We start from the raw sequence: 26,683 nt of genomic DNA, 5'->3' as shown, positions 1-26,683 counted from the left end.
TCGGGGCCGATACAGCTGGGAACATGCTGAAGAGCAGCTCGCTCTGCGACTGACTGAAGAGGAGGGGAGCGTACCCGCAGCTCAACTCTGCCAAGTTGTTACTTCCCATGACTACCTTTTAATCACTGAATTACATGTAAGGGTATGTTATTCCAACCTAAAATAATTCGGTATCTATAATATTATTATTTTATATATTTGTATTATATTTATTTATATTTATAACAAAATTACCTTCCGCACTGAAGTGCTTTTGCACTTTTAATCGCTCGCATTAATGTATTTGTCAGCTTTTACTCTCATTATAATACATATTTGTCCGCTCCTTATGCTGTTCAAGAAATGCGAGTCAGAAGACAACAGCGTCGAGAGAGAAAATAACCAAGAATAAGAATGTTCAATACATCGAGTTTAATTGAATAAGCGATATTTTCCCGTGGTCAGCTCTAGCGAAATGGTGTTCTTTCATCAAACCAGCCACAAGCGACGCTTATTCCAGAGATTGATTGTTCACGACCTGGGCCTACAGGAGAACATTGTAATTACGCTAATTGAGGGGCAATGTATTTGTTCGCAAAATATTTGGGCTAAGTAACGTAGCAAGGGCCATGCAGGCTTGGTATCTTTCTTTTTAAGTCGCTACAAAATCACTCAGTTTTTGTTATAACTTGGAAGTGACGATGACTCTCTGAATTCCTGAATCCCACAATATTTAAAAAAAAACTTTAAACCTCAGTAAAAAGATTTTACACTTCCTGGAACATTTTACCTGTTCATAACAGACACAGATCAGATACACGAACACAACTAAACACATAATTGGACTTTGACACACGAACTCATGGTTGATAAATCCCGTTCACATACACATTTTTAAACATCGAAATTTTAAAGCACGCAGAATTAAAATACCGATAGCTTCAGCTGACGAAATACAAGTCACATTAGTCTGTTTCAGAAAGGACAGTAAAATCACGCCTTGCATTGAATGGGGTCGAGGGTCCTCCCATTTATTCTTATTTTATTTTTTATTGATATTACCTCTTAACCATAATTTCAGGCAAAACGATTGCACCAACCCAAACTGATGGGGCGAATACAGCATCATCGTATCTTTCAACCAGAAGCACATCAGGCTTCCCGTGACGTCACAGTTCTTAACTCCCCCCCCCCCCCCCCCCCCCCCCCACCCCCTCACTTCTGCTTCTTCACGCCCCACAGGGCCACGTGGCCGAAACTGCCGAAATTACAACCTGGTGTCCCTTCTCGCCCTTCCTCATCGCCTTCGGGCAGAAAGAGAGAGGAAGAGGTTCCCTCTCCCCCGGTCCGTGGACCGGTGGAACCCCCGCTCCTTCTCTCGGCAACGGATTCTTCCAGAAGGCTCCTGTGCCTCGAACCAATCACCTGCCCCTGGCGATGCATCAGCATCACCATCATTTACTAGCCTCCTTTCCGAGCACACCGAATCTTTAGCAGACGACACGCGAGCGCACGTCGTCTGCTCGTCGCTCCGTCGTCTGCCGGGTTTCCAGCTCTTATGGCAACACGTGAAGCGGTCGCTGGAGGCGGCATTGCCTACTTGGGATATATCCACGTTCGTTTTCAACGGCGAAATCGGTCTTGGTGATATCGATGGTTCCCCGAAAACGGCGCGCTCCTCCCGTCTCTTCTGTTTACTTCTGCAACCGTCGATGCAGGCGTTGTACGACGGCGACGTATAGTGAGCCTGTGTGTTTCTCTTCTAACTTCGTATACCTTTTGCATAATTTCTGTCCCGCTGTGTTACCTGCTAATTAGCAGGTAACGCGTTCCGTGATAGTTAACATTACATTGTAAGCTCCGACATCGAACAATTACTTGAAACCAAAGACGCCTGTGATGACTGCCTTAACGTCGACTCTCTGCATTCCTAAGAAGCAAACTTCTTAACTGACAGAGGACTTCCAATCAAAAAAATTCTAGTCTGTGGAAGCCGATGAAAGGCTCACCGTGATTATCCAAATGCATTTTATTATAGATTATTTAGTTATCTGCGAGAAATTCGATTGACCAGTAGTCTAAGGCAAGTGACCCTCGAGTCAGTCGATTGACAGATTACCATCGGAGAAAGCCAACGACCGAATATATTTTACCCCCATTCATCAGAACTCCGCACATTCGGTCTACGTTGATCCGTCTCCACGTCCAGTCTTCAACGACACTATTCACCAGGAATGATTCGGCTGGACAGCCTCATGAACCATGATAGGCGCTTCTGAACTTGGATCGACCGGACAGTCCAGTCAGGGAATTACGTCGCCGAGCTCGACTCCAGCATGGAGACGTGCGTCCTCCTTCCTTCCGAGTTCAGCCTGGTGCTAAGTGCCGAAGAGAACCAGCCGCACGACAGCGACCTGGACGAAGAGGAGAGCGTGTCGCGAGGACATCCGTACGACATGAAGGTGCGTCTGTGGGCCAACCAGGCCATTCCCGCCGGAAGGGTCTTCTCGCCGGCTGACGGCTCGGTGCGCCTGGACAGGCTCGAAGTGTACAGCCTCCTGGACGACAATGACGTAAGCCAGATTCCTGATTTCGTTTTTGTCTCGTGTTCCGTCGCAGTCACGCATATACTCACGCACACCGAACATTTGCCGAGTTTGAGCGACTATATAGTCACTGTGTCCGCAGCCGATCACATTGCAGAATTGACCGATTACTAAAAACTTCGAAGAACGAAGCGAGGAATGAGAATATTAAAAACCACGTCCTGCGTTTTTGTTTTTTTATTGTAGGTGATTATATTTTGTTTTAGCCGTTGCTTTTACCCTGACAAACGGTAAAAGCAGCGGTCAATCAATGCAGGCCACGTGACATAGTAACATAAGGTGCACCTATCGTGTGGAGAGATATTACGTTCTTCGCATCGTCGCTTTGATCGGCTCATTCATGGATGCTGTAGCTTTCAGGTTTGCCAAGTCATGCTGAAACGCCGCATAGATACGCTCTGAGAATAACCTTATATCAATGAAACGTAAGTAATCGTAAATTAGGGTGCTTTTTACTTTTACGCGCGATAACTTAATCCAGTGGGCAGTGGCTTTAACGCTGCCGATAAATGGCCGCGCCGCGCCACGGCGATTATTAAAAATGTATATATATATCTTTTTTTTTACAAAACGGTGCGACGTCATTTCGTTTATGGTTGGCATGAAATGGTACCACCGTTCCATAGTGTCATACACTACTCACGATGCTGGTGAAATCGGAACCCCATATAGCTGCGCCTTTCACTCAGAAGCGGATGGGGTACCATCCTTCAAATAAACAGAAATTTACTCTTTCTTTTTTTTCATCGGAAAACTTAAAACATATGATGCGATTTTCATATAACTAATTACTGGTGTATTTTTTTATCTTAATTACATTTAAACAGCCGTTTCTTTTTTTTTATGTCTGCGGTTTCCACGAGTTGTTTTATCGGTCACGCTACAAGATCCCGTTTAATACGGCCGGCGCCGAGTAGTGTGCCCGGATTTGAGAGTGATTCCAACTGCTCGATTGGGGGCCGCGTCGACCGTCTCCAAGCGTCGACTGCAGGTTTCGCTCAGCCTCTCCTCCCGCCATCGTTCTCACTTTCTGCGGTAGTCTATTTAGGGGCATAACTCGGTCTAGGGGCTGTAATCAACCTAAAACAAAGTAAAATAAAAGGGAAACATTACATTATTGCGTGGCCGATTTCTCTATTAAAATCGGTATCAAAAGATCGACACCAGATAGCGCCATTGGACAAGAAAGAACGCGGAAAAAGGGCAGAAAGCTTAAAGCTCTGCCCTTTCTAGTGCGACGGCAACATCTTGTTGTCCGAAATAGTTCCGAAGTAATAGATCTTTTGACATATATTTTAATTTAAAAGATCGGCCACGCATGAATGTAATGTTTGGCTTTTGGGATGGTTAAAGTCCATATATTGAGTTGTAACCATGAATAGACTATCGCAGCAAATGGTTTAGTGCCCCTTTGACCCGCCAATCTGCGCAATAAGCGTCCGCCATTAAATTGCAAACGCTGGCGAATAACTGTTATCAGGTCCGCCCCGTCGGTATACGGAATGTCCCACGCAACAACTTGCCTGTCACCGAAGAGGTTTACGCACCGATCTTGCCGATTTTGTACGCGTAATTAGCCGAATTGAGTGGCGAATTTAAAGACTGATATCTCCATAGAGGAGCTTGTTACGGGAATTCTAGAGAATGAAACACATACCAAGTTACATCAATTAAAAAGTTGAATTGTGAACTTGCTACGGTTGCACTTTGTGTCCGCCTGGGAGCATAACTGAGGTGCAAAAACGGATTTAACGTGCATTCCCTAATTTTTTTAATTTAATGTTTAAAACTTAATTTTGAGCAACCTGAATAATAATTGCTATAGCTCTTCATATCTGCGGATGATTCGCAGTAAACTGGCGGGTGCGGATAAAAATGAATCAGATTTGGTGGATTGCGAATCGGATGCGGATATCCGCTGTTCCGGATATTCATTTTTGACGAGGCGGCCTATAAACGTGTGCGACCGCACGGTGTAGAGTGATTAAATGGGCGATACTATGAAGTGCATCATCGAATGTATTGCGCGAGCAAGCTACTCCCATAGATAAAAGGTGTCAATGGGGAGAAATTTGTTCTTTACGTGAAGAAAGATTTGATCCTCACCAAAAGTTTCTTTAAAACTTTAGAAGGTCCACTTCGCCAATAAAGCTGTCCCTAGAGAAAGTAAAAAATGCAGGAGCATCAGTCGTCCTGGCAACGCGTGTTCTTGTTTGGCAGAGAAAGAGCGGAAAACGTTCTTTGGGAGAGGGGGGGGGGGGGTAAATAAAACCCAAAACGTACAAGCCACAAGAAAGTAGAAGAAGCCTGCAAGTAGCAGTTTTGGGTAGTAACGGATTACTGTAACTTCGCTGCTTTTTTGGTAACTTGTAACTGTAACGGGTTACTTTTTGAAAATGTAACTTGTAACTGTACTTTTTCTCGGGTAACAATGAAAGAAATGACGTTACCTTTGTCGTTACTTTCCAGTTTTTGTATGAATGATATATCTAATACAACTTTTCCTGTTAAATCTGCGTTCATTTACACTATGTACCGTTCAAGTTGAAAAGAAGCTAGCCATTGCTCAAGGCGTTTTGGAATCAGTCCGTCTGAGCTCTATCGCGGGTGCGCGCGTGCTCTTCTTAAGCCTCGTCTTCGTCTTGCTTGACCGCGATATATATCGTATCCCCCTTCTTGATAGACCGATCTCACTAAGCGTTCCACGCATGCGTGACGCCGCCATAACTGTAGTTCATAGGATGCAGACACCAGTTCACGAGACAGCTCATGCGGCCTCGTGCTCTGCTCGTGCAGACCTCCAGCGTGGTTGTCGCACGTGCCGAAAGACTACAGCTCCCACAATGCATGGCGGCAGCGGTGGCGTACTCGAACTAGCTGGTAAGATCGGTCTATTAACGTCCAGTACATAGTCTTTAAACTGTGCTGGCTGCTTCATCCGGCGACCCCCTCGGGTAGTCCTTGAACCGGGGTTTGCCTGGACGTCCGCGTTGTCGTCCACGGTGTCTCTGTCCTGGACGTCCGTATTATTGTCCACGGTGTCTCTGTTCTGGACGTCAGCATTATTGTCCCCGGTGCATCTGTCCTCGGGCCACGTCTACGGTACCAGCGCCCGACTGGTCACCTGCCACTCGACCCTGGGAGTCAATTCACATCGACTTCGCCGGACCGATCGACGGGACATGGTACCTCATTACCATCGACGCTTACTCGAAGTGGTTGGAGGTGAAACCGGTGCACTCCACGACGTCTACACGCATCATCGATACCCTTCGCTCCACCTTTGCAGCTTTTGGAGTACCGAGAATCCTTTTCTCCGACAACGCAACAAATTTCGTGTCGAACAAAATGGATGCGTTTTTAACGAGAAACGGCACAAAACACTACACCAGCGCTCCATATCATCCGGCCATAAACGGGCAAGCGGAGAGTATGGTGGGCGAAACAAAAAAGGCCCTCCTGAAACTCAAGGAAGGAACAGTCCAGTGCAGAATCGCCAGGTTCTTGTTCAGGCATCATACGACGGTTTCAACTTCCACGGGAAAAACACCCGCCGAAACAATGTTCGACCGACGGATCGCCACACCTCTCGATCTCATGAAGCAAAGCTCGTCGACATGGCGAAGACCGAGAAGTTCCGACGGACAGAGTAATGGCAGATTATTCGGCAGGTCAAACCGTCTACGTGAGAATTTTCGGTGGAAGACCAGCATATGTTACCGCGGTGATCATGAAACCGCGATATATATCAATATCACTGAACGATCGTACAAAATAGCTATTCCTTGCACTTTCCAAATTGTCTGTTCCGACATTTCGAGTGTCAAGTTGGCCTTGCACAAAGTTGCGAATATGATCTTTCGCGCGAGTCACGACGCGAATATACCCACATGTAAATGTAATTAAAGAACAAAACAAAAACACTTTAGTTATCTTTACTAAGAGGAGCCTTAATTTTTACGCATGCGCATGTACGTTGTGTCTGAACACTTACATTTTATTATATTGAGGCACTACCTATGCTGCGGTTCCTTTTTCTCCGCAAACGGTTTTTAAGCGGGTGAATCAGCCGTGAAACAACAATACACACGGAGGGCACTGCGTATGTTTCGTATTTTGATTAGCGCCACTACTCCGCACTGCGCATGTTTCGTATTTTGATTTGCGCCACTACTCCGGCGTGGTGTCAACAGTTGAGACAACATATACTGCTGTTTGCGCGGGATTTGCTTGTTGCTCTGGTGCGCGAGGTCTGTTCAGCAAGGGCAGGGACGTGTTCGCCATCAAACGAGGGAAACGTTCAGAAACTAATTTCGAGAAGCAACTGCTGCTAAGTTACAATATCAAGTAAAACATGTAATTTTTAATTTAATACAATAAAACTTGCTGAAAGGCATTTTCTACTTTTTCCTAAATTCTTCGCGTCATAGAAAAAAGGTAACTAAAAAGTAACGTTGTGACTTTCTAAAAGTAACAGTAACTGCAACGAGTTACTCTTTTTGTTGCGGTAACTGTAACGGTAACTTCACTACTTTTTATGAAAGTAACTGTAACTATAACTAATTACTTTTTTAAAAGGAACTTACCCAAGACTGGCGAGGGACTTCTTCGCCTATAAGTGGATCGAGGAGATTGCATTCGGCCCTCTGGAGTGTTGGAACTCGCGCCAGCACGAGTTTCCTCACCTAATTCTTGTAGCGCAATTCGTGCATGCTATCCCAGCATCAAGTGAACCAACAGAAAGAGACTTCTAATTGGTGGGTATTAATTTAAGGGAAGCGAACTAGTCTGAATCCGTCCATGTCGACGGTATTCCGTTTTTTTTACACCTGACATCGACAAGTGACACGTTGCGTGTGTGTGCGTTTTCTTTTTCATGGTTCCGAGCATGTAGTTGAGAGTTATATCAAAAGAGCTGGAGATCGTAATCACACGGCGCATAAAGGTCCCTTTCGCTAAGGGAGGTCCTGTATTAAACGGAGCTTGCCAAGCTCCCTTTACAGCTACAGGAAGTAGCCGATCGGACCCACCAACTCAAAATAAAAATCAGAGATAAATAAATGTATCTTGCTTAATGAATTATAACGAATTGAATATATATGAGTAGCAAATTATGAAATGATTGCGAGCACTATAATGTGATAGAATAATACATTAACGAGGAACGCATACTCCAGCTAGCAGGTAGCAGCGGAGGCACGTGGAAAACAATGTCTGCTACGAACCCGAACGCGATGGACCACTGCGAGCTCTTTTGTGAGGTTGTAGACGAGTCGTTCGACTCTCCTGCCCAGGACTTTAGTGAGAACTTTGCGGAAAAATGCAGCTGCTCAACAGAAAAAGGTCGCCCACCTCGCAATGAAAACTCATAAACGCAGATTATTTAGGACCAATATGGCCAGACGGCTCGGACGTTTTAAAGCAAGGCTCATATAGGTGTGCCCTTAGACCATGGTGGAAGAAATATCTGTCCGACGCGGCGACCACATGATGTTCGGCGCAGCGAGCGCGCTTCACCGCACGGGCGTAGATGGCGCTCAAGTATAGAGGGGCTTTGAAGGCTTGTATAGAGGGCAAAAAAGCGCCGAAAAAATACAGGGACACAGACGAAGGGAAACAGGACAAGGCGCACTCTCAACTGATGTTTATTGAAAAATTCACACGTTATAAAGCCACACACACAAAAAAAAAAAAAAGAAAAATCTTTTCTTTTTTATCTACTCAGCCCGCGTTTCAAAAATTCAAATTCATTTGTAGATAAGGATACCGACGTGTCACTTATACAGTTCTTGTCTCTGGTCCTAATTGATGAACCAACTGCATGGTCCAAATCTCCACTTTATTGTATAGAGGGCTTGTGAAGGAAATTATGCATTCTTTACTCGGTCGCTGCGTACTGTGAGGTTAAATGTTGGATTTATATATTCGCGCATTAGCACTGATTGCCTTTTCCCCCGTGCGGTTTCTGTTTTTAAACGAGAACATACCGATGATCACTGAACGTGACAAAAATACTCGTATAAATACAAAACTTCCCGACACAATCTACTGGGCTTTTAATAATGTAGAGTAATTTAAAATAAATTCGTTAAACAACTGGGTCGTGCTCGCATGTTTTGTCTGACAGCATGTTTGGTAACAGTTCCAGAAATTGTTTACACACATTGCGTAGCTTTATAGGAGGTCGGGGAATTTTTCCCACCCTGCTCCTGCCTTCTTATTGAAAAAAATAAATTCTAATAATGGTACATAGTGGGCATAAATAATTATTTAGATGCGCAGAAAGGCATTAGAATTACAAATGGTTTATACATAAGATGTCAACTGGTATTGTGGTACATACAAACCATGTGAGCAGAAAACATTTTTATTTATGATGAAATGATGACACAGTAGGATGACATACCGACTGAATTGATGACACAGTGACTGAAATTCAAAGAGTAGTAGCGATTATAAGACATATATCAATTTTCATCTATACACTCACAATATGATGTCACCCCGTTTTACAGGTCTTACAGGTATTACAGGTAACGTGCAAGGTACTTCGTGCAGCCAGGAAATATGCTCGGAACAGCGTCTACAGATAGCACGGTCTTCTTTGCAGCATGGAGGAGAACTTTCCCACCGAACTCCGCATGATACAATTTCGATATCAGCTAGTTCGTCGGGAAAATGCTTGGCACAAACATGATCACTAGGTAGTAACTTGCGATCGGCCCTCCGGATCGCATGACGCCACTGCGCCAGGCGAGCGCCATTCGATGCAGCTTTAAACGAGGACACTTGCTCTGCAAAGTTCCGGTACCCCGAATTGAAGTTGGGAACGAAGCACGTTTTTCCCATCCTTATAGCGTAACTTCTTCTTCTGGTTAAGGCTCACCTCCATGCACGATGGTGGCACCAGTGATCGACACAGCACCAAAGCAAAACACAAGGCCAGCCACTGGCCGCGTACCACCACCACACCACCACACCGCGAAAAAGGCGAGCACGCTACGCCGCCGACACCGTGGCCGCCGTGGAGGGACCTCATACCCACGGTGCTCATAGCTCAGCGCCCTCCTCGGCGGCGCGGAACTAATTACTCCTGGTTCGAGGCTAACTCCGAACACGATCTGGTCACTTGCTCCCCGCGGGAAGAGCGGCCAGAGTCATCACCTAGATGGATTTCTTCCACCTTACACTTAGAGAAAAAAAAAATAAAAAATAAAGTGCCGCAAAAACAAACACACATAATATTGAGGTTTTAAATGTTATATTTCACTCACAATATTCAAAAACTGCGCGTCAAACCGATTTCTAGGAATAATTGTTTATCACGTGCTCCTCTCACGGTTCAGCAGGAATGCAATCGACATCAACCTAAAGTGCTCCGTTTATTTATCGTCTGATCAAGAAAGCCGTTTTCTACAGGCACACATCACGAAACTGTTAGTACGAACACGACGTTGGCGCATTTTCGCACATTACTTCTAAATAGTATTAGCGAGCACGAAATGTTATCGCTTACATTACAGAACTAAAAGAGAAATTTCCGTAAATAACTTGGATGACATCCTTTAATTTCAAGGAGAAAAACCAGAAAAACCGGCGATCGCTTGTTCGTGCTAACAGTGTCGCGCTCTGTAGCTTCAGCTAAGGGACCTAAGCCAAAAGTACCTTTACGCTACCATGAGAATTGGGGTATTGGTCTTTTAAACTGAAACCAATAGGAGCTGTTGCCATTATTGAATAATGTGATATTTTTCTAGTGGTGTACTCGCGCCTTACCACATATACACGAGTACTTTGCTGCGGTGAGTGAGCGCCTTTCCTCTCCCACTTTTTTTTCTTTTTTATTGTTTGGCCTAAATAAATTGACACAACGTTATTTGTCCGTTCTTTGTTAATTTTCTTGTTTATAAAACATGCGTCTGCTTGAAGTGGCTTTTACAAAGCAAAATGGAAAATAAATATTTAAATTTTTTTTTTTTTTCGAACTTATCTTCTGGGCAAAGTGTCGGAGTCATGGACTCTCAAGCCGATCTCAAAACTGCGATCATCTTTCAAGCGATGCGAAGTGTCTCAGGAAGGATGATTGCTTATTTTATGAATACGATCAAACAGATTACGATAAAATAACTTTCACCGTATTCTGACACGAAGAGTTCTTTGTACAAAGGTAAGCAAATGGCTTATAAAATACTATTCATGTTTTTTTTTTTTTTATGCTTGATTTTGCGATGTAAAATTAACACGCGGATTGAAGGTCGGATTCGTTTCTGAATTTTGCGGACAAGGTTTGGATGCGGATACGAAGTCTGCTGATGTGGATCGAATGCGGATGTAATTACACTGCGGATGTTGTTTGGTTGCGGATGTGGATAATAAAATTATCATCCGTACAGGGCTTTAATAATTGCGTAATCTGAGACAAAAAAAAAGTGAATCTGAAGTTGCTAACATCTAGCCAAGTAATTCAGCAACATTAAATAAAAAATTCAAGCGTGGCAAACATTTTTCTTTTTTTTTTTTAATATCGCCGCAAAACATTTTTTTTTCTTAATATTTTGAAAGGTAAAATATTTTCCGTGCAATAGTATTTCCGAGCGTGCTGAAAAGGGCAAAGGGACAACATGCTATTCCGGAAAGTTACGGGATGGCCGCGATCAACAGTAATTTTAAGGAAAAAAAGATATCGTTATCGGCCACACTTTTGATTCCAATAAATTCCCCATATTGGCGCTTTTTATCGCATATCGGGCAAGGGTTTCGGGTCGAACTTAGCCGAAATGTCAGAATTATCTTACGACAAGAAATAAAAAAAGTTCGTGAATATAACTTACGCAAAAGCTTCTAACTTCTGGGTATTTCCGAAGCAAAATTTTCACGAGACAGGACAAAATCCTACGACGGGGGACTATTTGTCCAAAATGGCCGCCTACGTTAACGTGTGCACAGACATGGCCCAGCACTCGTAGGAAACTGGAAACGATAGCGGATCGGGGCCTGCCGTGCGAAGCAGCTGCGATGTGCTGGCACCAACGCTTGACCACACAACTGCTCGGCCTCGTTCGCTACCCGTGTAAGTGCTGCTGGCGCTTCGCTTTTATGCCAGTGGCAGTTTCCAGTCGGTGGTACCTTACGTCAGAGACATGAGCCAGACACTGCCTCGCGTATAATCAACGGGGTGAGCAGTGCTTTGTGCGACCTCGCCGAAAGCGGAATCAAGTCTCCGCTGACGCCGTGGCCGTGCTCGGCCTTGCAAGGCATTTGACTTGCCCTCCCTGACCACCATACCCCCGATATTGCTGCCCTGCTGAATAGAAGATAGCCACGAACACCTTCCACTCCCTTTTTTTAAGTAATCTTTTTTTTTTTTTTTTTTTTTTTTTTTTTTTTTTTTTTTTTGCATGAATAGCCTAAACCCAGATCTCGATTTTAGAGTTGGCCCTTATGTCCTCTCGTCGTCCTCGATGGGCGGCAGTGGCGGACACTCTCGTCGCAGGGACACTCGATCCCGTTGATTTCATATGCTGTTTTCTTCGACGCAGAGCTCAAAAGAAATGCCGTAAGGATTACCTTCGCATCATTTTGTACGTGCGCTTCATTGTCTGAGAATTCATTTTGTCCCGATGAAGGTCAAACACTTCCCCTGCTGAAATATACATGAACGTCGAGTTGAAAGTTGCCGTGGCTCAACAGTGTGGTTCCAGCGCTTCGATCGAGCACACACCGCTCCCAGCGGGAACATGGTGCAAAAAACGTCGGCTGCTTCCGGGATCCCTGAGACCACGAACAATGTCGTGGCAATTTGCCACTTTGCAAACTAGCCGTGCGGGCCGCCCCCTACACCAAGACGATGTGTCTAGAGTGCCGTCCCACGACGCTCCACTCGTGCCTTCGATTGCCATCCGAAAGTGTTAAGTACAAGTAAAGCTTTTTACCATGGTTCCATCGGCCGGTCGCCGACAATTTGTTTTAACATAACGAGCGAGCGAGACAAACGCTACAGGAGTGAGCAGCATGCGTTCTTATGTATAGTTTATGCTTGCGCGATCTTCTCAAGTTTGCAGAAGTGGCACTCTTCTAAATGTTGCGATTGTGATTTAACATACATTTTCGTTTAAATATAACGTTTTCCAGTGGCCCCAGCGGTCTCTACAAAATACAAAAAAAAAATCTGAACTTTTCTAAAGCACGTGATTAGGTGCTTAAAAAAATGTTTTAGGGCACTTAAATATTTGTGAGGCCATAAAGTATTAGCCGGGCATGCTAACCATTACGCCATAGAAACGAATCAGGGATGTCATTCTCTGGTTTTCGGATATTATTTGTTATGAAGAACGTTTTATGGAATCTGAGTATACACATAATTAGCAAATTTAACTAAAAAAAAGTACAGCGACAACAGGCATACTAAATTTGGCCAAAAAGTGCCAAAAGCAAGACATTGCTTACCAAAATGATGGCATTGGCTCGGTAGGACGGCACTCGAATGCGGAAGTAAAGGGCCGTCGGGCGGCACTTGAACGTTCCGCAAGAGCGCCGTCGGACGGTACCAAAAATGAGTTTTGCAGGCGTCGTTACAGTCCAGATCGTAGGAGTCGACTAATACCCTTGTTACACGGGCACACTTACCTGCGGTTACGCTAAGCCACAGTTAGCGCACAATACTTGCCGACAACATTCTGCGGCGATGCAGTCAGAGCTATGGGCGAACGTGCGCGGCAGCATCTTGAGCACCCATCAAAGCAGTGCACGCGCTCCCTTCACTTCTTTTGAAATAGCTGTCCGAGGGTATAGTGCGGCATCTGTGCTGCCACGTAACCGCAGTTAAAGCTGACTTAACCGCGGTTAAGTGTGCCCGTGTAACAGGGGTATTAGGCGGTTATGCCACGGTAAGCCGGTAAACTGCACCGACACGGTGGTCAAGTAAACGATGCTGGAAGGACCGCTGCGCGTACCAATGTTAGTTGTGGTGCATGTAAACCCACGTGCTCCGAAACATGCAGAGCTTTGCGATTGGCTGTTCGTATTGCCGAAGACGCTGTCGCCTTAGCAACAGCCCGCTCTCGCGGTGATAGGGAAGTTGCGAGACACCGGAAGTTCTCGTTTTCTCCATTGTTTTCTCCCTCTCACATACGATTGCGTTCGGGTCAAAGTCAAATTTGGGTTTTTACGTGCCAAACCTACGACGGGCATCTGGCACGCCCCAGCGGAGGACTGAGGATAAATTTCGACCACCTGGGGATGTTTTGACGTGCAACCGAAAGCTCGGTTACACGGCGCCTTCTCCGCAATAAGCCTCCGCCATATTGCGGGCACCTCGGTCGGGATTCGAACCCGCCACCTGGGGATCCGTAGGCCGGCGCTCTCGCCTCGGAGCCACCGAGGCGGCTGCAATTGCGTTCGGGAATACCTATATTAGAACTTCTTACGGTGTGCGTAACTTGCTCGTTAATTAGTGGCACTTGTAGTTTTGGTCTCATTTCATTTTAACGATTCGCCCCAAACGTTTTTCTTTTTTAGCTACGATTGGAATTAATTGAAATTGTCCATCTGGGTGCTTTTATCTCACCTCGGGCAGGGGTTTCGGGTCGAACTTAGTGAAAAGAATCGCAAGTTTGGTGCATTTTTTTTCTCGGATTTTTGACGCGGCTGAGGCGGATACTAACATTTCTTCCGTCTTGTTGCATACCACATGTTAAAACCATTCTTCTTTCCTTGCATTTTAAATTACTGCAATACTCTTCTTTTAGACAATCTCTAAATTGGGTATGAAATGCTGAATGTCTTAAGGAAGTTTATTACGCTTTAGAATATTTATATCATACATGTCAGACGGTGCCTTTTTGAAAATATCAGGAAGAGTGTGTGCCTTTTTGAAAATATCAGGAAGAGTGTGGCAAAAACTTCCCTGCGACTCTTTAAAGATTTACGAATACCCTCAATGCCACCGACAGGCTCAGAATTTCTTTTTTTTTTATAAATTTAGTAGTCCATACAGTGTAACAATGACGTTACACGCATTGCCTACCGGGTGGGTATCCAGTCAGAGGACAAACTCCAGCTCATCTAAGTTTCAAAAATACGGGGATGTATCGTTAATACGGGCACATCCCTTCCTCCAGCGTCCATAATGGGATTAGTCCATAATAACGAGACAAAAATGCATGCATTTGCCCAGTTCGTCCCCGAATATGTTGTCTATATAGCGGGGTAGATATATTTTAACGTGGTCCGTGTTAACGAGACATGACTCTATATCTATTCATCTATAAGCGGCTGAAAGGCGTAGTTCTTTCCGGCGAAAAAGCCGCGCATGGCTAGAAAAACAAAAAAGGCCGAGACGCACGCTTTGATGAGGTTTCTTGAGGTATACCCAAAACTAACCCCATTTTAGTAATACACGAGCTTTACTGTCTCCGGCATGCCATTTAAATAAATAGCCTGCCTTTTATTTGCCGTTTTCTTAAGAAAACGGCAAATAAAAGGTGATGCCAAAACCAACATTCAAATTTTTTCTAGCGCTCTCCAATGGTGTGACGCCATATATTGTATCAAGTCGAGCAAGCGCAACATTTTGAGCGTTTTTTTTTTCTTCCGCGTTATAGTTTTCTTGGCATTCATTTCACACTATATGACTTTTTGTCACTTGTCGCGAACAAGCGGTGCTGCCTCCATGTTAGATCATTTGACGTCACGCTTTTTGTGTTACCAGGCCTCTCAGCTCCTCGGACCAAATTTGAAAATTCAATAACTTCACGCGAATAAAATCCAAGAGCGTGCGTACAGTTTTGCCCTGTTTGTCCGGAGATCGTGGGGGAAATAATAGTTCATTCGTCGTACGTGCATGCATATGCATATGGTGAGAGCGGGGGAAAAAAGCCGCCTGAGGAGCTTGACTTGACAGCCTCTGCTGCGTTGCGTGAGGACAGCGCAGCAGAGGTTGGTTGCACTATTTCTCCACGGGGTGCGGTGCCGTCGGGGCCAAGATGCGCTCCGATTGCAAACCGAAACTTAAAAACCGGTCAAAATTGTGCGGTTTTTCAGAAAGCCGTTAAATGCTGCGTGTGTCTTCTATCATTTTGCAGTTTGTTGATTTAGTGTTTTTCGATGATGCTGAGCAATTTTCTAATTGAAGCCATGCCCTAAACACAATATTAAAAAAGTTATTTAGGCAAAAATAATTAACAACTTAATTATCTCAAACATTAAAAATTTTCCTAAATGGGCTCTTGGTGCAGGACCAAAACGACACAAGCCTTTTTTGTTGCTCTGCGTAGTTCTCGCAATATCGAATTTGTCCACTTTTCGTGAAACACCCCGTAGATATAAGGGCACAAAATTGCACACATAAACAGAGCGATGCAGTTTCCCGTTAGATTGTTTTCAACTTTTGGAATTGGTTGTAGTTTTTAGTATGCGTATAACAAATACGCAAACTATGCGGCACTTCTTATACAGGGTGTTTCAGAAAACGCAGGCAAATCGCTAATGCAAAAACTCCTTATCACAACGAAAAAAAGGCTCGTGGCGTTTTGATCCTGGGCCAGGGGCTCATTTAAGAAAATTGTTAAAGTCCCGGATAATTAACTTGTTAAGTATTTTTGCGTAGTTAACTTTTTTAATATTGTGTTTAAAGGGATACTTCAACGAAATTTGAAATATTCCCGTCGTGTTCAAAAATAGGTTGAATAGGATCCACAATATCCGTAAATGACAATCGCACGTTTGTATTTTGAGCCTGGTGGCTGTATTTTTCGTTATAAACGGCCCACTCTGGCAAGCGCTCGGAGAAGGCCCAGCGGAGACCACGTGACATCCAACGCAATCGTGACGTAGGTCGTCTCAAGACGAGCAAAGCTACGGCGAGGCTGATGTCGAGAGGATGGCCTAGTCGTTCCAGCCACCGAAGCGGCTGCTTTTGTACAAAATTTGATTGACGGGTTAATCTTCTATAATTTTGTAGGGGAACAATAGCGACTTCTGCGACACACAAAAGGCATTCTCGGGAAGAGGGGAGTTCCTCCTGCCCCTCTTCTCTCGTCGTGGCCGGAGGCGAGACAACCTCCGTCACTAGCTGCCAAGGCTCCTAGACGGGCATTACAAGCGAGGCGTTAGGACATCCACCAGGTGCTCTTTGCTAATCGTTTAATTCGTTTTAAAATTCCTTTTCGTGACTTTTTTAACAAGATATCGGTATGTTCGATTTGATGGTGCTTTTTTAAACACATATAGACCAAAAAATGAGCGCCGAAATTTCGTTGTAGTATCCCTTTAAGGGCACGGTTTAAATTAGAAAATTGCTCAGCGTCATCGGAAACCACTAAATCAACAAATTGCAAAACGATAGAAGGCACGCGAAGCATTTTACGGCTTTCTGAAAAACCGCACAAATTCGACGGGTGTTTAAGTTTCGGTTTGTTATCGGAGCGCGCATCTCCGCCCCGGCGGCACCGCGCCCCGCGAAGAGATAGTGCAACCAGCCTCTGCTGCGCTGTCATCGCCCGACGCAGCAGAGTCTGGTTGCACTATCTCTCCACGGGGAGAGATAGTTGCCAACCAGACTCGTATATTCCTATATTTTCAAAATCCTTAGTTTCTCAAAATTTGCTCTGTCCGGAAGTTGTATGGCACGTTACAGCCTAACGCTCCTTTCTGTAGTAAAAATATTTTATGTATAGATTTGTTTTAGTTGTAGTGTACCCCAGACCAGATGGCCTAATACCAATGGGATACAAATAATGTGTTCTAGAGGAGTAATTTGACGCTTGATGGAGGCTTTAGACGATGTCGGTGTAATAAACCAATGATTCCCCAGGCAAGTTTAGAAATATAATAATTTATGTGTTCAATCCAAGCAGAATTGGGCAGAAATACTCAAAAATGTATTTGGAAATACAGACACTGGGATACCTTAAAATAGTACCTAAAATACTGATACTGAAATATATCTGTAAAGGTGTATCGCAATAGGTATCGGAAATACATTTTAAATAGAGGCAAAAAGTATTTGGAAATACAAATACAGGAATACATTTTAGGGAGGGCAGAACTACAAGTACAGAAATAATGATACTGCAATACATTTTTCAAATTTATTTGAGACCAAATTAGAAGAAGCTTGCAGTTGGAAGTGAAAGTTTTTGATCCTGAAATTACTTTCCCGTAGGCTTGGCACTTTTCCTTGTAGGTAGTGATTTCCGACGACGAGGAGTTTTCAATGGGCTCAGAAAAACATTCCATCAAGGACTGACCGTTGTCCCTTCCCTGACATACTGTCTGTCTGACGAGGGATGCGAAAAGACTTCGACCTCTAAATAAATTCTCTGTCATCATAAAGCCCATCAAAACGTCTCCATGCCCCTGTCAAATAAGGACGCCCCTGTCAACATTTATCACATCACGTCAAGGTGGAATTAACTGGTATTTTTTATCTGCAGGTGTGGCTTTGAACATGAAACTTTAACACGCTGCTGTATGAAAGGACAATACGCACTTTCGTTGTAGGTTGCCTCGTTGAAGATCGTGCAGGATTTTCGAGAATGGTGGACCACCTGAAACTTCCTGGAACACGTCTTATCTTCTGTTACGGTTGAAAAAACGATATGGTGGCATCCCTGTTGTGAAAGTGCTTCCTGCTGACCCTGCGCCACCGACGCAGGGATTGCAGTCACCGAGTTTCGCCTTGCATACTCCAAATAGAGACCTTGTGGATTGCGACCTGATATTGCCGGCAGAGGTGCGAGCTCTCCGTGAAACAGCGCGCTCGAAACGAGTAGCAGGTGTACGAAGTCTGGGTCGGCACAGCGAGGTCATGTCTGACCTCCTTCCTAGGTTTCGGATAACCAAAGCAGCGGGTCACTTTCACGTCGGCTGATGACGTACCCTTGAGCCGTGCAATACGGGCGCAGCCGCAGACGCATTCTAATATCTGTTGAACTTCACAGCTTGAGTCTTTCTAGTATTTCAAGTCAACCACCGCCAGGCTCGTGCTGCAACGGACTGTGACTCAGCTTTGCCGGATGGGTGTACTGTGTACGTTAAGGCAAGAGAGACGGTTAGCAGCGGGGGTTGGATGCCCGCAAACAATGACTCAAGAAACCCCTACCTAAGGACCTGCGGCACAAGATGCGCTGACTCCACTCCTGGCACGCCACCTAGTTCGAGTCTCCGACTGCGCAACAGTTCTCAGAAGAGAGAAGAGGACGCATCGAAAAATAGTTTGGAGATTTGGAAGGAACCTTGGTCAGCATGGTAACAATGCCCCAGCATCTCCTTGACCCTTGTGCCCCCCCCCCCCCCCCCCCCAAAAAAAAAAGCGTTCGAATTTTTTTTTTTTTTTTAGGGGTGGGGGGGGGGGGGGGAGTATTTCTCAAGAAATATAACGAAATACATTTCACCCTGATTGTATCGCGATACAAAGGAACATTAAAAATGTATTTCGTTACAGGAATACAGATACTGGCGAAAAAAATGTATCGCGATACAGAAATACAGACACGAAATGTATTCCTGAAATACTATCGCGATACATTTGTATCGCGATACTGCCCAACCCTGAATCCAAGTCATATGTGACCTGAAAAAAAAAAAAAAAAAGAAAAAAGCACTCCCATGTCTAAAACGTGCGTACTATTTTGATGGGGATTTTATCACTGTAAAAGTTAACATCCCTGTTTTGGGGCTAAAAAAATAACGTTTGTTTTGGTTTTGTTTACTAAAAGATTGTTTGAAGTAGATCAAATTTGTAGTTTTCTTAGGAGGTCACTTCCTGTTTGTGCAATGTTGTTAGAATTTTAAGCGGATAAAAAGATGCTAGTGTCGTCAGCGTAAATGATAAATGTTACCTGCGGTGAAATGTTAACGGTGACGTTTATGTTTATGTTGGAAAGCAACGATCCAAGAATAGTACCCTGTGGTACGCCAGATTTTATATGTTTTATTTCGGAGATGTGACCATTGATCTGGATATAGTGACTCCGCTTGTCTAGGTAGGATCTTATGAGAATTGCCGCATGTGCTTTAATGCCGTAAATATAAAGTTTCTGATGAAGCAGCTCGTGATTAATAAAATCAAATGAGTCGGTGAAATCAATGAATATACCTAGTACTATTTTTTATATTTTATTCAAAATTACGTAGAATATATTCTTTTTGATCCAACAAGCCTAGCTAGGTAGATCGTTTCTTCTTGAATCCGAACTGAGGATCTAGAATAATATCATGTTTTTATATAGATGTGGTAAGGCGATTATAAAATATTTTTTAGACCCTTGGAACAAACTAGGAGTGCCACAGGTCCGTAATTGTTTATATTATTTGTATCCCCTTCTTTCTGAAGCACCACCCCTTTTGCTACCTGCATTTCGGAATATGGCTGTTTGTAAACAAAGATTAAAAATATACACTAAAAGTTGGTCAATAGTATACCATATATAAAGAACCGGTCGTATATCTATCTCGTCAGCGTAGCAGCTATTACTAACGTCTGCGCTGCGAAAAAACATTTGTACTTCTTCCTCGGTGACTAGGTATACTCTCTTCAACTCTTTGCTCTATATAGCCGCAAGCATCGGTTATGTCTGCATTTCCCACCAAGTTTGCAAAAAAAGCCACTGAAAAGACCCACTGCCCTACACTGCGAGTCCAGGTATCCACACCATTGACCCATTCCCCTCACAACACCCTCCAAAAGCGGTATAACTAAACGTTTTCTACTATTACAATAACATCGCGAAAAAAATGAAAGACGTTTACAATTCTCTGTAATGACGAATTAGAGCGCAGCTCTTGAGGAGGAGGAGAGGGTATGACCCTCCTCTCCCTCCCCTCCTCCTCTTCTGATCCCCTCTCATTTAGTAGGCAATTTTCGCAAAATTTAGCTTTCAAATGTTTCCGCCAAAAATAGTTTCCGCTGAATTTAGCGGAAAACATTTTCCCGCTAACTTTAGCACAAAAATTTCCCCGCTAAATCTAGCAGAACAATTTCCCGCCAAATTCAGCGGAAAACCTTTTCCGCTAACTATACCGGAACAATTTCTAGCAATAAATTTTTACGCTAAATTTAGCGGGAAAATTTACCCTGTAAATTTAGGCCCCGCGCGTTGCATTATGGGAAGTCCCCGTAATAACGTGACACGTGATGTCACTCGTGACGTAACACGTGACGTCACGTGTAACGTCATTATTGGAACGTCCCATAATGCAACGCGCGGTTACGCCGACGGAGACGCCCACGCCGCTCAAGCAGGAAACGGGCGCCTAAGAGCTGCGCTCTAAAAGAAAACAATTATTAGAACTTGGTAATTCGGGTTACTCTGTAAACGCCTCCCCTTGCGGGCGCAGGTACGACACTCCCTGGGCTGCTACGACGAGATCCGCGAGGTCGAGTGTCGCCAGGTGCGCCACTGTAACTGGGTGCGCTTCGTGCGCGTCGCCCGGCGCATGTCGCAGCGCGTCAACTTGGTCGCCAGCCGCGCCCGCAGGCCGTCGCCGGGGCGACACTCGCGCCTCCTTCCGGCGCCTCGGCAGCAGGGCGTGCTGTACCGCGTCCTGCGCCCCGTGCTGCCCAACTCCGAGCTGGTGGTCTTCGTCAAGGACGAAGACGAGCCCGGGTCCCCCCTCACGTCCACGCCCAAGCTCACCGCTGACCTGGGACGCCGTTTCTTGCAGAGGACGCTCCAAGGTGAGAAAGAAACTACGACCAAGACCACGCCTCTATTCCATTCAAATTCGGAATGAACATTAAACCGGGGACAAACCCAGACATAATTGAACCTGAAACAGGGAAGAGGAAGAGAGATACGTAAAAAGACGGACAACAACGCACACCTGGAGAAGGGGAACAAGGGGCCCTCTTGTTCCCCTTCTCCATGGATTATTTTCGTCATTCTTGTCCAGCTCGCTTGCACCTTTGCATTTAATTGCATTATAAACACACTTTTCTAAGGGTCTTCCTTTTCTTCCGTCTCAGCTTTAAGCGCGAAACACATGTACGAAAAAACCGTCCGATCCTACGTCCGAACTGCCGGAATGACCTTCGGGGGCAAGGGTTTTCGTAGCACCGGAGAGCGTTGAAAACCCTCGCCTCCGGCCGTCGTATTGCCCGATCGGACGTCGGATTGGGCGGTTTCGTCGTACATGTGTTTCGCGCTTCAGTCGTGTTAAACATTCACCAGCTCGTCTGTGGGCTCCTCGCTTCTTCTAAAAACCCGACTTTGTTCCGGATTTTTACCGGAACAGATCCGGAATTTACAACGAATCCGGTCGTCATATTTATTTTACGGCGCCCTGTGTTTGGCTGCACCTGTATTGTATGGCTTGCCCTGATCGGCTAAACATAAAGGCCCGTTCACACTCGTGCGACCGAGTAAGACCGAGAGAGACCAGACCGGTTTTTAAGCCTCTTGCGATCTCTTAGGACCAGCTCCGCTGCAGCGCACCCGGTCCTAAGAAGTCGCAAGAGGCTTAAAAACCGGTCTGGTCTCTCTCAGTCCTACTCGGTCGCAAGAGTGTGAACGGCGCTTAAACATGCAGGAATCAACAGGGCGCAACTGTTCAACGCTATATTTGCGAAATCATAATGCCGTGAACATTGTTAGTCCTGAATGGCGGGTGCTGCTGGGAGATCTTCGGGGGTACACACCAACCTGCCCCAGAGCCCCTTCGATAGACCGATCTCACAGCTAGTTTCACTACGCCACCGCTGCTGCCATACATCGTGGGAGATGTAGTCTTTTTGCAGGGCGCGACCACCTTTGCTGAGCGATTGCGCGAGCAGAGCAAGAGGCGGCTACGAGCTGCCTCGTGAACTGGCGCCTGCCTCCTATGAACTATCACGTCACGCATGTGTGAAACCCTTAGTGAGATCGGTTTATTGTGGTAGTATCCTGAAGGATTATCCTCACAGGACACACTTTATGCCGTGTATGGCATCTTCTGGACGGAAGCGAAGAATCTTCCTTCGCTTCCGGTCCGCTTTGGGACGTTTTCTGCCCGGGGGTAAGTCACCCTCCGCTAGCGTCCTTGGACAAAGCCTTGGAGCGTGCTCATGAGTAATGACGTATAGGACAGGACGTAACTACTCGCATGTTCTGTTGGCTGCCGTCAAGGCCTCCACTGTAGTTATCAGTCCCCAACCTCCCGAAGAAAGGGGAGGAAGCAAGGAGGAAAGCCGCGCTGTTTGCCTGGTTGATGTCCTCACTCGAAATGGACACGCGCCAAAACGTTCACGTTCTTATGGCGAATTCCACAAATCGTTTTAGAGCGCGCCGGGATAGACTTTTCTGGAGCGCGCATTGTTCACGGGGCGACCGGTATCGAGACGGACGTGTTCCACCCGTCGTTATGGATCAGCTTCCACTGCATATCTCGATCGGGATCCGAGAACAGTCGCTCCGCAGATTTCAGCGGATTCGGCCGGAAGCCAGCCTGGCCAGCCCTCGGCGCGCACACGTAACTTCCTTTTTCGCCGAGCGGGCATCTCGCCGCGGAAGACTTCGTAATAGCCGCTCCCAATGTGCCGCCCACTTTACAGCTGCTGCTGCTTGATGACAGTTCGTCGTCAAGTTGCTCGAGCAGCTCCTCCAGCAGAAGCGGCTCGAGTAGCAGCGACGACGAGGATTGCTCGTATGTCTCGCATGAGTTCGACTGCCCTTTCGGACCTCCTCAGAAGACGCAGAAAATTGAGACGTACTTGGACACCGTTCTTGAGTATTCCGATGAAGAGCCAAGTGGGCTACGCTAATGCACATCTCTTATCAGCACGCATCTCTTACATCATGAACTTCTCTCGTACGTTGAACACGTGTTGGTAGCACTGAAAACACGTGCTTCGAGATCCGGGACCGCAGGAAGTGGATTCCGGGAAGGTGAATGAAGGGAAGGCATCCCGCTTATCCCGGTAGAGTGGTCACGTTCTACTGGGGATCGGGAGGCGGAGCGACTTTGTTCAGATTGCGTGGTCCATCTCGGATCGGGTCTACTGGTCCCGGAGCGCTCCATAACGACCTGTGAAATTCGCCCTTAAAAAGCGTGCACGTTTTTTTTTGTTTTGTTTTGTTTTTGTTTGGTCGTGCACAGTGGAGAGCATGTCCTGCTGGGCCAGCACGTCACACCATTGGAAAAACATCCCACAAAAAAACATTGATCGCGGATATGAAAAAAGACGCCTTGCACTGCTGGGCAACCTCGTCCCATTCGGCGGTGTCGCTTGTTTGCAAAACGTTTGGACCGTGACGACTGTGTGTAGTCGTCATATTCTATGACGACTACACACAGTCGTCATAGAATATGTTCTATGTACTACGTGATTCTATGTACTACGTGACGCCAAATTAATATTCGGCGTCACGCAGTGACGCCGAATATTAATCAGCTGGCAGCCCACCCGGACTCTTGCTCATATTTGGGTGCCGAGTTTCGCAGTATAATACACTTTAAAAAAAAAAAAAAAGACACCGGCGATTCCATAATACCGAACGCCTGCGTGCCAAAAAAAATTCAGACGCCGGGGGCCGCCACTTACTTGATCTAATGAGAAGGAAATTAAATTTTCAACCAATCTCCAGGATTGGCGTATTCGTACACAAAAATACAAATGTTTTCAAACAACATGCACCAGTGACTAGTTTTTAATTGATTAGCTTTGTCCTGACAAATAAATAAAATCTTTGCAGCAAACTTCAACACACTATTATATACCAAAATCTTAAAAAATGACACTGTCGATGTGGCAATGTCATATTATTTCGCAATATCCATCCGACCTTCTACAACGAAGGATCGCTTCTTGAGCTTCAAACGTTGGAGAAATGAAATTATCTAACAATAAAATTTTGAAGAAAACGTTGGTCCTCGTAGCTTAAGTATTATATTCGTGAATCTATTTCTATAGGATAATTTAATTCTACATCGACGCGTTCATTCTTTTTTCTTCTATTTTCTACAGGGTCTGGAAAGGGCCCTATCCAAAAGGTAGACGGCAATCGTGCTGTATGTTTATACACCCGGAGGTTATTCAGCTCCAATGACCCTCTAGAATCTCAGCTGTAGGGGAGCAATGTACCAGGTGTGTTCATCCAGATCGAAACGGGCAGGCTTGGGGATTGAACCCAGGATCTCTGGGTTCTACAGCGTGAGCTTTCCCTCCACGTGCTCAGAGCTGGTGTGCGCTAAAGTCGCTGAATCCTGGGAAAGTAGCGCCATTGCCTTCCCTACCTGCTAGCCGGACAGTAACATACAGACGACCAAACCCTCGCAAGGCGATTGGCTAATCTGTCTACTTTGCCATGGAAATTGCAATGCATTCAAGTCTTCGAAGCTTCCAGAGGGTTGTTTTAAACCAGTCGCTTCAAGATCATCATGAAGCATCATCGTAATAGAAGCGTTCCTCGCCATTATAACTCTTGGCTTGGTGTATGCAATAAACTTATCAATCATGTCCATCTCTACGTATCTCTTACAATTATAATGTTCCTCTTCCGTATTTTATAACGGTAAACTTATTTTCCAGTGCCTCCAAGCACTGACACAGCATGTGGTGCTGGTACGAAGGTGTACGCTTGTATCGCCGGTGTGTGGACAGCAAAGTCTCGGTATACAAGAAACGTCTCCATAAAGCTACCCGTCACCAGCGTATTTAGATCAGCTCACCAAGAACGGACGGGTTAAGGAGAAATTGCTCATTTCACGGACCAACATGGCAACCATACGGGGAGCTTGGTGCTACTTTCCCAGGATCCAGTGGCTTTAGTGTGCTCTAGCCCACTCAGCCACCGATCCCCCAAGATAGTATTTTGTACGATTGTGTTGAAGCGAGCCTCCACGCTTGGCTGGGTTGCGAGCTCGTACCGCTGAACCATATAGTCAACTCAACCCCATTGCCGCCAGCTCCCTCGCGCACCTTGAGCGTACTTTCAGTTTTCTTGGGAAGCTTGGGGGCCCCCCGTCTGCGTACGTTTTCCATTCATTACACTCTTTATAAACAAACACACTTGTCTTTGATATGAACAAGCGCCCTGAAAAAGTGTATTTAGAAAAATGTGAGAATTATCCTCTCCGAAAATAAGGAGACGTTAACACAAAGAACAAGGGCAGGACCCCTCAGCCTTTTTGTCGCTGTTGTGGTTTTTAATTTTTTTTACATCACAATCTAACAATTTTTTAAAATTGTTTTTCATTGCTTTTTTTTATTCGCTTGCCTTAATATAAAAATTATAAAGTAACTAGACCAGCACGACAAGGTTGGCATTTTCATTTTTTTTCTCCTTTTAATTTCTAATTTGTTTCGCTGCCACTCTGAAACTTTGGGAAAACAGTTCTACAGCCCCTGCAACAACATCGCATCTTTGACCTTTACAAATTTCCCCCCTCTCCTTCCTCTACGCAGACTCTCCGCTGGACCTATCCCAAAGCCTGGTGTCCACGTCCGCGTCGTCCAAGTCCTCCAGCCAGGCGTCGTCGTCTCTAGCCAGGCTTTCCACGGAGTCCTCGGAGGCCCTCCGGACGTCGGCATCGACGTCAACAACGTCGACGTCTTCGTCTTCTTTCACGTCGACTTCGACGTCAGAAAACAACAACGAAAACATTCAGGTATGCCGTGTGCAACAGTACATTGGTCGGCAAAAATCTTCGATACAACGTAATATGGCTGTCCTTTTTTTAGAAGGGTTTTAGCTTATATAGGTTCGCTTCTGAGTCGGATGACCTTTCGTGACGCGACCCTTTAAGCCTTATTTATACGCTGAGGCGGTTTCTGAAGGCCGATGTTTCTTTAATGTTGCGAAGGTGTACGTATGACAACTGAGGGAGAGGAGGAGATGGGAGAGAGCTGGGACGACAGAGCACCGAGCTCTGGTTGGAATGATTAGTGGGTGGACGCAAAGTTATAGCTGCCTTTGTCACTACTCACTGTTCAAGCTCCGAGAGCCGGACGCCTGCGTTCGAGCAATAAGTGGAGACAAAGGCAGCTAGCTTTGCGTCCTCTTAAGGCCTGTCCAAGCAGGGATCGTGAGGCGACACGACTCTGGCAAAGCGACGCTTGTCGGCTGTGACTACGCAAAGCACGCGATGGTGTTTTTATACGCATGTCTCAAATCTTATAC

The 26,683-nt window shown here is 45.5% G+C and overlaps 1 protein-coding gene across 1 annotated transcript; it reads left to right on the top strand.

The window, feature by feature from the left end:
• Nucleotides 1–2,315: 2,315 nt before the first annotated feature.
• Nucleotides 2,316–26,138, top strand: LOC121837197 (the record flags this gene model as incomplete). The annotated part of the gene is made up of 3 exons (XM_042292750.1): nt 2,316–2,552; nt 20,925–21,264; nt 25,969–26,138. Coding segments are annotated over exons 1-3 (747 nt in total), but the record flags the coding sequence as incomplete, so codon positions are not given.
• Between the last annotated feature and the right edge of the window lie 545 nt (nt 26,139–26,683).

Source organism: Ixodes scapularis, unplaced genomic scaffold (genome assembly GCF_016920785.2).
Source record: "Ixodes scapularis isolate PalLabHiFi unplaced genomic scaffold, ASM1692078v2 PGA_scaffold0__279_contigs__length_252992795, whole genome shotgun sequence".
Classification (NCBI taxonomy): domain Eukaryota; kingdom Metazoa; phylum Arthropoda; class Arachnida; order Ixodida; family Ixodidae; genus Ixodes; species Ixodes scapularis.
Note: the sequence above shows the minus strand (reverse complement) of the source record. Positions and strands in the feature narration are given on the sequence as shown.